General features: G+C 61.8%; 1 protein-coding gene across 1 annotated transcript in view; it reads left to right on the plus strand.

Annotated features, from left to right (window-relative positions):
* Positions 1 to 11,864, plus strand: part of ADAM12 (ADAM metallopeptidase domain 12) — a 178,226-nt gene that overhangs the window by 39,278 nt on the left and 127,084 nt on the right. Inside the window, 1 exon segment of the mRNA XM_004680953.1 lies at positions 5,690 to 5,710. Coding sequence (XP_004681010.1) covers positions 5,690 to 5,710 — 21 coding nt within the window.

Here is an 11,864-nt window from a genome sequence, read left to right on the forward strand (position 1 = left end):
CTGTGCCTCTCACCTGCGCTTCAGGGCCGCTCAGCTCCGTCTGCTCGCCTGCCGCCGCCTTGCCGCTCCGCGCTGATGGATGGAAGTTATTTCGTGGAGCGGTTGTGGTATTTTATGTACAACGTAATTCTTAGGTGATTACCACGGCAGGTCATATTTCCTCAATTTTTCTTCTATTATTGTGCAAAGAGTTTTACTTAAAGCTCCGATATTTTATTTTTTAAGTGCCGTCTGGGAGCGCCGTGGGAACAGCATTAACAGATGCTCCCAGCGGTCTTCCCGGCCCTGCTGCGCCCGGCAGTGGCTTTGCTAACTCGCGCAGCTCCTGAGTCCACTGAGCGGTGAGGAAGCAGCTTGGGGCACACCCTGGCCCCAGAACTGAGCGGCCGGAAGTTCCGCGGGACTCACTGACCTTCCGGTGATCAGACTGGGGTGGGGGCCCCCGAGAGCCGGGGTCTAGGGTGCCATCATCGTGGGTCAGCACCCCTGACCTTCTCCAGAGGGCCCCGGAGACACGTGCCTTGGAGACACGTGTCCAGGCAGGGGGGCCGGCCAGGCGGAAAGGCCACCTGGCAGCGTGTCCACTCAGGAGGAGCAGGGCGTGTGTGGAGCACGGTGCAGCTCATGGGGGCACCCTGCAGAGGCGCTGTGTCCCCACCCCGGCGGCAGCCCTCGGGGAGGGCCGGGGACTGGCTCGGTCTGGCTGCCGCTGGACACAGACCTGCCAGGGGCCGGGATGGCCACCGGAAAGGGGACTCGCCGTATTGTTTCTTCACAACCGCATGACTCCAGTGACTGTGGCGAAGACTCAGATAGCGACAGAGAAGCTGATGACGACTTCAGGGTCCCAAGAGGAGACTTTTGTCCCTACTCGGGACATTATTGTAATTTTCTGCCCTCCAGAATTCACAGGGAAAATGCTGCTAAAAGATGCGAGAATCCTGATGGACGTTTGAGCGAAGTCCCGGTAGCAGCGATCAAGCCCAGGTCAGGGCTGACCAGTCTCCTTTGAAGGATCCTCGCTGGGGTGAATTGCCGCCCCGCTCACCACGGCCAGGGCGCGGCCTTCCTGCTCCTCGGCGGCTCCCCTGCGGCCTCACCCCTGCACGGCCAGCTACGAGGCCGAGGGGCCCCCAAGCGGGTGGGCCGCGGGGTTTTTGGGGGGCCTGTTGCACACCCCGGGACTAGGCTTTGAGGAGCCCGCGCGAGGGGAAGGCCCTTGGCGTCGGCGGCCGCCGCGGGTTGTCGTTTTAAAGCTCCGGAGAGGCCAGAGAGCGGCACTTGCTTCTCCTTACCCCTCCGTCCAGGCTCCGTGTCCAGCAAGGTGGACTTGTGAGGGGAGGTTTGAGGCTGGACACAAAGGCGGTTTCCTCGGGGCCACTGTCCGAGCCTTGACAGGCTGACGGGCTCCTTTCCCGAGAGAGAGCATTTCCGCAGCGGGCACCGGGACCATTGAAACGGCGGGGGGTGATTCTCCTTTGCGGTGGGAAGAGCTGACCTGTGCCTGCGGAGAGCTGGGCGCCCTGAGCCGCCCGCGTCTTCTCAGAGACACGGCGTGGCACCCTGGTGCTCCCCGGCAGCCTCCAAACCGGTGGGCTCCCGGCTCGCCCGCAGCCTCTTCCGCGCTCCCCAGCGTCCGAGAAAGGGGACCATTGTGGCGCAGTCCTCTGTCGCCGGCCCGTCCAGCTGGCCTTCTCCGGTGCCAGGCTCGGGCTCACTGTTCTCCCGCCGCCTCCCCGGCCGCGCCAGACCCTGGCTCCTTCCCGCCCACCCTCTGCGACGGCTCGTTCCTGACCTCCGGCCCCCATGGGCCCACCCGCCAGTCGACCCCAGAGTTTTCTCCGTGTTGTAGCAGACTCTGCTCCCCATCACCCCGCCTCCCCCCACTCACCCTTGGCTCTCGTGGACCCCAAGGAGGGCCACTTCCCTGCCGTGGTCAAGCCCAAGTCCTCCTGCCTTCTGGCCCCACTGCCGCCTCCCCGGGCCCGCTGGCATCCCCACGGCCCCAGCCTGGGGCTCCACCAACTCCCTTCCCCTCTGATTTCTCCCTGAACTACCCAGGAGGAATCGGGTGCCAGCACCCCCACTCCTTGGTCCCGGTGCCTAACTCTGAGGCTGTCTGGGACGCGGCTCCATCGCCGCAGACCACGATGCGTGCTTCCAGCCTGACCTATGACCCGTCGCTGTGGGGGGCCTCTTACACCCCCAAGCCAGCTTCTCTGGCTACGGGTCCCGGCCTCCCCGGCTCCCCACATCGGGGCTTTAACTCCCACCGTGTCCCTTCTTCTCGGGGTGTCCTTCCTCTTCCCTGCCCACTCCAGGGCCAGGGTCACACAGGGTGGCCTCAGCAGACTCCTAGATGACCTTCCAGAAACTTCTGACCAGTGCATCTTCTAAGAATGCCCCCGCTGGACTGGGGCAAGAGTCTCGCCGTGGTGTTCGCCAGCCCCGGCGTGGAGCGCTCTCTCCGCGGCGCGGGTGACGGCAGGTGTCTCCGCGCCCGCTGAGCCCCTGTGCCAGGAGCTGGGGCCCGGCACCCGGGGTAGCCCCAACGGTCTCCGCGTCACGAGCGCCCTCCCGTTGCCGTCAGGGCTTCCCCCTCGGTCCCGCCGACACGTGAGCACCCCCATTCCAGGCCCACCGGGCCCCAGGTGTCCGACCTTGCCCACGTGGCTCCCCTCCGGGAGAAGCCGCTCACCGGCTCACGCACGCTTCGCCGTCAGCTCCCCCCGCTCTTCCGGGGTCCTCCGCGGCCAGCGCGCCCCAGCTCGGGAGAATCCCTCCTCCCCTGCTGCCCGTGGCTCTCACCACGCGTGCATTCGCACAAGCCGTGGCACAGGGCGGCCTCTGCGGAGCACGCTGCGTGATCAGACGCGCGTCTTGGCGCTGAATCCCCTGCCCAGGCCTGCACCTTGCTGACAGTAAACGCCGGCTGCTTCGACTTCGTGCGTTTTCCCGCGGAAGGGGCGGGGCCGCACCCCGTCCAGACGTGTCACCGCATCTGACGCGACCCCGCCACACAGTCCGCCTGAGTTCCAGAGAGCCCCGTCCCCCCCCGCCCCCCGCGTGACCCCTATGCCGGCTCCCTCCCGGCCCCCCGGAGCCCTGCGCCCTCCCCTCCGCCTGCCCTCGTCCCTCCTCTGCGGTGCCCAGTCTCGCCCAGTCTCTCTTCAGATCAGCGGGGCCTGCTGGCCGCTGCCCGCCGCCCTTGGCCGCATCTCCCAGAATCGCGTGTGAGCTGGGTGGACGCAGAGGCCATGCCGCACGGGCTGGGCCACGCCGGCGCTGGCCTGCGGTCTGCACGTAGCGGTGCGGCGAGTGCCCGGTGCGTTGTCCGGCCACGTTACGCTCATCCACGGACCAAGACCGTCGGGGCCACGGCCCGGGGGCTGCGCCCTCGTCCTGCAATCACACAGTTGCCAGAACATGAGTAGCAGTCTGGAAATGACTAGGATTTCAGCCACAGAAACCTCCTGCCCCAGTCTGAGCCAGCTGGTACGGTGCCCTTTGCCAGACTTTAACAGAGCTACAAATCTTTTGTCAAGTCATTTAGTCTGGAAATCAAAAGTGCTTACTCATGTCGGACAGTCCCTGAGCTTGAGCCTTCATCTCCCCAACACAAATGCCTGCACCACGCCAGGCCTCCCGGCTCTGGTTAGCAGCTGTGGTCTGACTCCAGCACGACACAGATTAGAAGCTCGTCCTCTGTGGCGGCTCCTCTAAAATGGCTGGATGCGTCTCTCAGAAGCAGGGTGTATTTGGTCTTTTCGTTTTTACCCAGGCAAGTATCAGGTGTCTGTAAGAAGGTCACTTTCATACCCCTGTGAAAGATAAAATCCATAAAAACGAATGTACCCTGCCACTAAAAATTGTATCCCACGAATGCTCAGCTTTGCCTGAACATTCAGACTCACACATGCAGGCGGTGAGGAGGCTGCAGGAGAAGCCAACAGCGGGCCTGCTGGTTACAGCTTCTCGCTCACCGTGTTTCCGCACCATCGGTTTGACTTTGATGCTGCGTGAACAGCTCAGAATCGGGCAGGCCTCTGAGGAGGACGCAGTGGGTCACCTGAACCCCTGGGACGGTTCTGCAGCACGCGGCGGCTCTGCAGAGGGCAGTGCGCCCACCAGGGCCAGGCCGCCCTGCCCGGACCTCACGCAGCCGGCCAGCTGCAGACAGCAGGCAGGTGTCCAGGGCAAGAGGGTCCCGCCGGCCACCCCTCGGGGGCAGTGGGCCCTCGCCAAGCCCTCGGCGCCGCAGCCCTGCCTGGCCGCCCCCTTCCCGGCGGAGGGCCGCGCCTGCCGAGGCGACAGGCGTCACATCGCCGTCCGCGGGGGTGTCGAGACGAGGCGAGAAGGCACCAGCAGCGCTGCCCGCCCCGAGCGTGAGCCCAGGGCTGGAAGCTGGACTCCGGCTCCTTCTGCCCGAAGCAGACATCGGGCCCTCGCCCGGCCTTGCTCGTTCCTGACGTGGAACACCCAGCGACTGCCCGTCCCGCCCCGTTCCAGCTCAAGGCACGCAGAATCCGTCTCCCTGAAAGCGGGGTGCAGAGGGCGCGCAGGGGACGCGCTGTGGACAGCAAGGAGGAGCCCAGCCCTGGCAAACTGCTGTGTTCGCACAGCCTGGGAGGAAGCACCTCACCTCCCACCCACGCCCTGTCAGAACTGCTTACATTGGGCTTCGTTTTGCATCATTTTGCCTTGATTCTGAAAGTCTCTGGGGGATGGCAGGGAAAAATAAGCAAGCCTGTTCAGTGTTCGCTGCTGACCCAGAAACAGAGACCTCTCCCGCCTACAGAACAGCCTTCCCGGTAAAAGTCAGATTTTATAAACTGGGTGAGCGCAGGGGTCCCTTGAAATGTCAAGGGTGTTTTAAAGTCTGTTTTTACAACTTGACAGAGCCTGGGGAGAAAAGAAGCTTCACACTGAAGTGTTAGGAGCTGCCGCCCATTGAAAATGAATCACAAATGAAGATAAATCACCCCTGAGCATAGAATGTGGAACAATGGGAAAATATTATCAGAATTGTAAAAAATGTGATTTGCATGCAACTTTTTAGAAACAGAGCTTTGCAAGCTGAATTGAAGCGAGCCGGCCGCCCGCGTCACGGGGACAGAAAGCAGCTGGCAGTTGCAGACGCGTGTGTCAGGAGATGATTATTGGTTGGGGCGGGGGAGGCTCCGTTCTGAAGGAAGCCTCAGCAGCCGCTCTTCGCCCCGGAGAGGCCCGGGTTTTATGAAAGGCCCGGGCCGCCGGGGCACTGTCGAGGGTGCCCACCGGGCCTGTGGAGGCGACTGGCGGTGTCTGGGCTGGTCTCCGCTCCCAGCAGCCCTGTGCGTCTGATCCTTCCGCGAGCTGGGGGCGGTGCTCTGCCTGTCCGCACAGTCCCTCAGCTTGCCCCAGGCCACCCCCAGCGTGAGCGGGGGTCCTGGACCCAGTGTCTCTCAGGTTCTGCTCCTCCAGCTCTTTCCGCGGGGTCCCAGGCCAGCGGGGGAGGCAGGAGCCACTTCCCAGCAGGGTCCTGGGTCCTGCACACCCCAGCGGGGACTTTGGCCGACACTCGCCGGGATCGAAGCCAGAGGCTGCGGGTGGTAGGTGGGGAGCCCGCCCACGGACTGACTCTCTCTGAGGCAGTTTCACCCCCGCGCTGTGCCTTTCCCGGTGGAGGGCTGACTCGTCCCGTGGACAGCTCATCACTTCATTTTTTACAGTTAGGCTGACGCAACTCTGCTTTTAGAAAAATGGCTCCGCCAGCCCTCTTAACCTCAGAAACCTCCGCGAGCATCCGCTGGGCTTTCAAGGGTCTTGTCTTGCCGGACTGTCCGCCGTGGGGACATCCAGCGTGGACTTTGTCACCGTGACTTGCTTCGCTGCGTGATTCCCTCCGCTCTGTCCATTTAGCTGGAGACGACCAGTGTCTCTCTGCTTACGGCCGGCTAACATCGCACGTGCGGGTTGGCCTGCGCCTGTCCCTTATCGTAGGTGCGTCACATTGCGCGCCCAGAGCCCGTTTCCGGAGGGCAGACGCCCGCCCGCGGAAGGGGTGGCTGAGTCCCGATATCAAAACTCGCCACGTCAGAGTGGACAGCTCTGCGGGTTTTAGAACACTGACATCAAGCTGCTTTGGGAGTAGTTGGGTCATCCCCAAAGAAAGTCCAAAGCTGGCCCCCACTCTCCTCAGTCCCTGCCGGGCAAGCCCGAGGCCCTGTCTGTGGATTGCCCTGCGGGGTCACGGGTGGGGCCGTTGTGTCTGCACTTACCTGACTCAGACGTCTTCCATATTGTAGCACATGTTGGAATGTCGCTCCTTTTTGTGGCTGAATACTATGCCACTCAATACACATTTTGTGCCTCCGCCGGTTAATGACTGAACGACACTCTAAATTCTATTCTCTGCATTTGGCGATTATCCTAGCAAGGGAAACAAGCAGTGTCTATGGCTTACTTACAATGAAAGGGACGGCATTTTCTATTCCTATTACAAAATCCTTAACGTGTAATCAGATCATTCTGAAGGAAGTGGCTGGTTCCCTTCAACCTCACAAGTTTCCAGAAACCAAATACTGCGATCTATAATAAAAAGTTACGACCTAGCATGACATCATTCCTAGATCCAACAGTGAAGAATATTATTCTAATTCTTCAAGATGACTCTGTTTCCTCATAGAGAAACACAGCACTAAATAAATTATGTTTCAGACCGACATTTGGAGAACCCCCATCACCACGCCTCTGAGAACGGGGTGCTGCTTCGCCAGCCCAAGGACGGAGCGAGCTGCCCTTTGCCTGGGCTTCCCCCGCGGCCCCGGGGGTGGCGGGCGGGCAGGCATCCAGACTCGGGTGGCTAAATGCCACGGGAGGGGTGAGTCTTAGGGGGTGGGGGGACGGCATTCACGCCACCCAGAGTGGGGTCCCCTCGAAGACGCTTCCAACGGGCGCCTTCCCGGCGGGGCTTGGTCATTGCATCCCAGATCCGTGGAAACAGTCTCTTCTCGGGTGGCTTTACTCTCCGCAGCTTTAAATCCTGCCCCGCTGAGCGGCCGTACCTGCCCGCTCCGGGAAGGGCTCAGCCTCGCTTCATACGCTGTGGCTGGCGTAGCCTCTCCGCGCCCTCAGCAAAATAGCAAGAGTTTGGCCCAGTTCTTACTTCTTCATTTCAGTTGCTTTCGGCTCCCCGGGGGCCCCGGTCTATGTGAGCAACCTCACAGAACAGAACCCCAGGCCTAAATATTTTAGTCCTGAAACCTTCTCTTTTATCTCTTTGTCCATGAATAATTTATTTGTCTGCAGAGCCTCTGAAAGCCAATCCTCTTTATAAAAGAAAGGGGGGGGCGGCAGAGCAGAACAGGAGCTGCTGAAACTTCAGCTTTGCCACCAAAATCCAAGCTAAGAGCCTGGGCCTCTGTGGGCAGGTGAGGGTGGGCGTCTCTAGAAAGAGCAACGACATGGAGATTGGAGCATCATAGCCACACGAAATCCTGTTCGAGAGGTTAATTCCATGTACTTGTCTCAATTTCTAGAACGTTCCATGTAGTTTTGGACTTCAAACTTACGTGCTCGGGATGTCACTGAAGACACCATGACAGCAAGTGTTTGGGCGGGAGGGGAACCTCCCTTTCTACAGCATGCATCCCTAAGACAGTCTGAAAGCAGAATTCCTACAGTTGGGCAGCTAACAATTGTCCTTGCAGACCGGTGGCAGCCAACACAGAATTCCCAGCGCATCGCAGCAGCCCACGCCCAGAACGACAGGGCGGGTTATGTTTCTCTCGTGGTCCAGAGAAGGAAACCCAGCAGTCATAAAGGAAGTCTGCGAATTAAACGTATCAAGCGGGCTCTGGTTGCAGGAGTGCCGGGAAGCGTGTTGGCAGTGCAGTGGGGGTGGGCGGCGCTGGTGCGGGCTCAGTGGTGAGACCTCCCGGGGGCCCAGGCTCTTCTCCTGCTCCTGAGGGTGCTGCCAGGAAGAGCGGACCCCGGGCTGGGCCAGGGAGGGGACCGATGACCTGGACGCGCTTGGCCAGGTGAGCGGAGTGACGGGGAGGGAGGTGTCGACGCTCGGGACGGACCCGGGGTGGGGGCAGCTGGGGTTGGCCCGAGGACATGTTGTCAGAGATGGTGACATGCTTATGATGGCGACGGTCTTCTGCGTTTTTGACGAGTGTCTGGTAGCCATCTTGTGAGCGTCGGCACGCTCGGGGCGGGCGGGTGGCCTGAGGCTGCAGAACGCTGAGCCGGCCCTGCCCGCCGTCTGTGCTCCTGCCGTGGGCCCCTCGGTCTCGCTCTCCTCAGCCCCTTCCCCTGAGGAGGCCTCCGGCCGGCCCCAGGGCCTCTCTGTTTCAGTTCGGGTCGGGGCCGCGTGCAGACCTCTGGGTCATGGAGAGCCCCTCTGGCCACCGGTTTCTGTGCCGCGCTGCACTGACCGTCCCCTCCCAGCACGCTGCTGCGTAGAGGCCCCTGCTGGCCCCGGGAGGGCGAGCGCTCCAGGGCAGGGCAGCAACAGTGTCCACCGCCTGCCCACACCCTGGTTGAGGGGTGTAGGGTGAGCTGTGCCGTGCCTCAGCCTCTGGCCGGGCGAGGAATCGCATGTTTTTAGTAAGTATTTTATTTATTCATGCACACAGAGTTGGGACGCAGGCCAGAAGTGGGGGTAGAGGACTCCCCAGAGACAGTGGGGGCAGAACAGGCGGAACCACTAAGATCCACTGCTGAGGGGAGCAGCGGGGAGACAGGAGCGGTCTGCTGCGCCCTGGGGGTCCCTCCCTGGCCGGGGCTCGAACTCGTGCTGCGGTGGCGGCGACAGCTTCTCGGCGCTGAGGCAGCCCCTGTTTTAGCCCCCAGGGAGGCCCGGAGTGTGCTTTGAGCTGAAGGTGCTGACGTGCAAGAGCAGAGAAGCCGCCGGGCCGGCTGCAGCGGGCGGCCGGCGCCCAGAGCCTGTGTCTGCCCCTGAGCAGCCGTGCCTGACGCTACGGCAGAGGCTTTGGCTGTGAAACTGGCTGGCAGCCGTTTAAAATGCCATCCTCTGCAGTGTACACAGGCGCGCGAGGGTTCATGGCACACGGGGAGACAGTCCAGTTGTTTCCTGCTTAAATAAACGCGTATTCAAACGAGGGGCTCGTGCGGCTGGCAAAGGCCGCCCCGACTCTCCAGTGCCCGTTTAGCTCAGAGACCAGGACTGCCCATGGCTTGACGGTGAATGCTGAGCAGGTGAGACCCGCTTAGACCTTTGACCCAGCAGCTCCACACCAGGAATTCACCTCAACAGGCGCTGACGTATTTATGCCGAGGCGAGCAGCCGCAGCCTGGCTGGGCGCCACTGGATAGGCAGCCGGGGCCATGCGGGGAGGTGAAGGCACAGACAGGGTCAGCGGGAGAGGGCCCTGCGGCCCTGCTGCCCCCACGCCCCGCAGCTGCGCTTCGGGCGAGCCGGCGGCCTGCCCGCCCAGCGCGGGTACAGGGGCCCGGCGGCCGTGCGCCTTCGCCCTCCCTGTGCGGCTCTGGGCTGTGCCAGCAGGCGGCCCGGGGGCCACGCCTCCGCCCAGACGCGGCGGGTGCCGGGCGGCTACGATGGGTAAAGGGCACGTGGGAGCCGGCCGGGCCCAAGGTGTGGGCCGGCACTTGGGTGAAAGGGCTGCTGGAGGGCACAGCCCCGGGTGCCACGTGGCGCGTCGGGGTGCACACCAGGACCCCGTTTACCCGTCATCAGCAAGAGCACGAAACGAGACCCACGCGAGGTTACCGTCTGGGGGCTCACTCGCCTGGACGACAAGGGCGCCCGAGCGCCAGGAAGCAGGAGAAGGGGCCGGGGCAGGGGGAGGCCAAGAAGACAGAGGGGCCAGCTGCACGCGGCCTGTGCAGGGGGCCCCGGTTGTGACGGGGCGTGAGACGCCTTACCATCTTCTCCAGCCTGTTACTGTTTTTGGAGATGTATTTACTTGTGCATACAGAACTGGGGTACAGGCCAGAGGCTCAGGGGCGGCGAGAGGCTTCACCAGAGACAGAGTGGGGAGCAGAGCAGGCAGACGGACGAAGTCCACTGCTGAGGGGAGCAGCGGGCGGTCAGGAGAGGTCTGCCGCGCCCTGCGGGTCAGCTCGGGGGCGGGCGGGGCTTCAGCTTCTCAGTGCTGTGCTGTAACCCGCTGCGCCCCCAGGGAGGGCCGGCGTGTATTACTTTTATAAAGACATTGCCCAAGCGATTACTGACGGCAGCATCAAGGAGAAAGACCGCCTCCCGCCTTCCCGCAGCTACCTCTGCTGCCTACCCTTCCACAGGGGGGCGCTCCTGAAGGAGCCCCCTGAAGCAAGACAGAGCTGTGCAACCAGACAGGGTTTGGGCCTGGTTTCCGCTGGCGGTTTCTCAGAAGGGACATGAACCTGCAGGTGAATTCGCAGCCCGTGCCCCACCCAGCTCCACTCGCCTCCCGGCCGGGCTGGGCCAGATGTCACTGGAGGCCCCTGGGCGACGCCTGGGCTCGGTGTGCTGGCATGTGGCCACCTGGGCGAGTTTGGCGTGGGAACCGCAGAAAGGCCCTGGGATTTTGTCTTCTCTCCCGTGGATTTTTTCCTTGCATCTAACAGCCCTTATACGTGCCGCCAATAAGATTTTTTGATGTTAAAAAATTCTTTAAAATCTCATCCCAAGTAATCGCCGGATTTATGAACAGATTTATTGTGTTCTTGCGAAGAAAACAGCCATTTCTTTCCCTTTGAAGAACAGAGGCGGCTCCAGCCGCCTGGCTGCTAGGTCACAGCCCATGGGCACAGCAGTGGGCATGGAGGCCACAACCTCTCGTGGCCAGGAGATGCCACGCCAGGACGGGCAGGTGTGTGTGGCTCTTGTTTCATTTCATGTAAAAAGTCCCGTGTCCAGGGTGCGGGGGAAACACCCATGGCAGACTTATTTCTAATGATCTGCTTTGGGCCTGGTATGAAGCAGACTTCTAAGTAAGATGTTTTCCATTTAAGTATTTATAAAAACACCATGTGTTTAAAAAAATATGACTAAAGCTTCCTAGGATTTTACAAAAATTAAATCCTTCTATCTGAGCCCAACCTTGTCACTTGATGTTCATTTTGGGAAATCTGTTTCGCTTCTGTTGCTTTGGCTGCCGGGTCTGGGCTTGAATGAAACGGTCTCCTGGAATGATGCATGGGAGGGCGGTGGGGCGGGGCGGTCCATGGCGGACTTCAGTGTCCAGAGCTCGCGCATTCCGAGCCCTGAGCTCTTATTAATAGCATTATGTGTGGGCCTTTGGGACATTCTTGAAGCTTTCGGTCACTGTGGCTTTGCCTGTATCAGCAGGATGTGGTTTGGGGGGCCTGGGTGTTGGGGTGGCCAGCAGGGCGGCCAGTTAGGCACCTCCCCCTGCATCTCAAGAGGGGCAGAGAGTGGGTGCCCTTGCCCAAAGGCACCTCCCACCCCGGACCGCAGGGCTTGGCGGGGAGAGGACGGCCGTGGGGCGGCCTGCCCTGGGAGCCGGGGTGCGGCCTTCTCCTCCCTGCTTCCAGCTCGCTTTCAGCCCCATAAAAACAAGGTTTTTGTCTCTGTTCCTTGTTTGCCTTGCCCGCTGAGGTTGTCAGGGGTGTTCTTGGGGCTCCTGGGCAGGAAGAAGGAAGGGTCCGAGGGGAGGCAAGGCGCAGCCTGAAGCTTCCCAGGTGGCCGAGAGATGACCCGGCCTGCGCCGTGCTCCAGCCCGCCTGCCCTCTGGTGGCACGGTGCTGCTCCAGGCAGGTTCCGCTGTCGAAGCGGGTGGGCCTGAGAATGCCCCCGCGCACCCCGGGGTGTGCGGGCTCCGGCCTGTGCCTCCCGAGCCGCGGTGCTCTGCCGACGTCAGGGAGGGGCCCGTGCCGAGGCGGAACAGAAGCTG

The sequence above is a fragment of the Condylura cristata genome, unplaced genomic scaffold (genome assembly GCF_000260355.1).
Source record: "Condylura cristata isolate star-nosed mole 26May11 unplaced genomic scaffold, ConCri1.0 scaffold00011, whole genome shotgun sequence".
NCBI classification, from domain to species: Eukaryota; Metazoa; Chordata; class Mammalia; order Eulipotyphla; family Talpidae; genus Condylura; species Condylura cristata.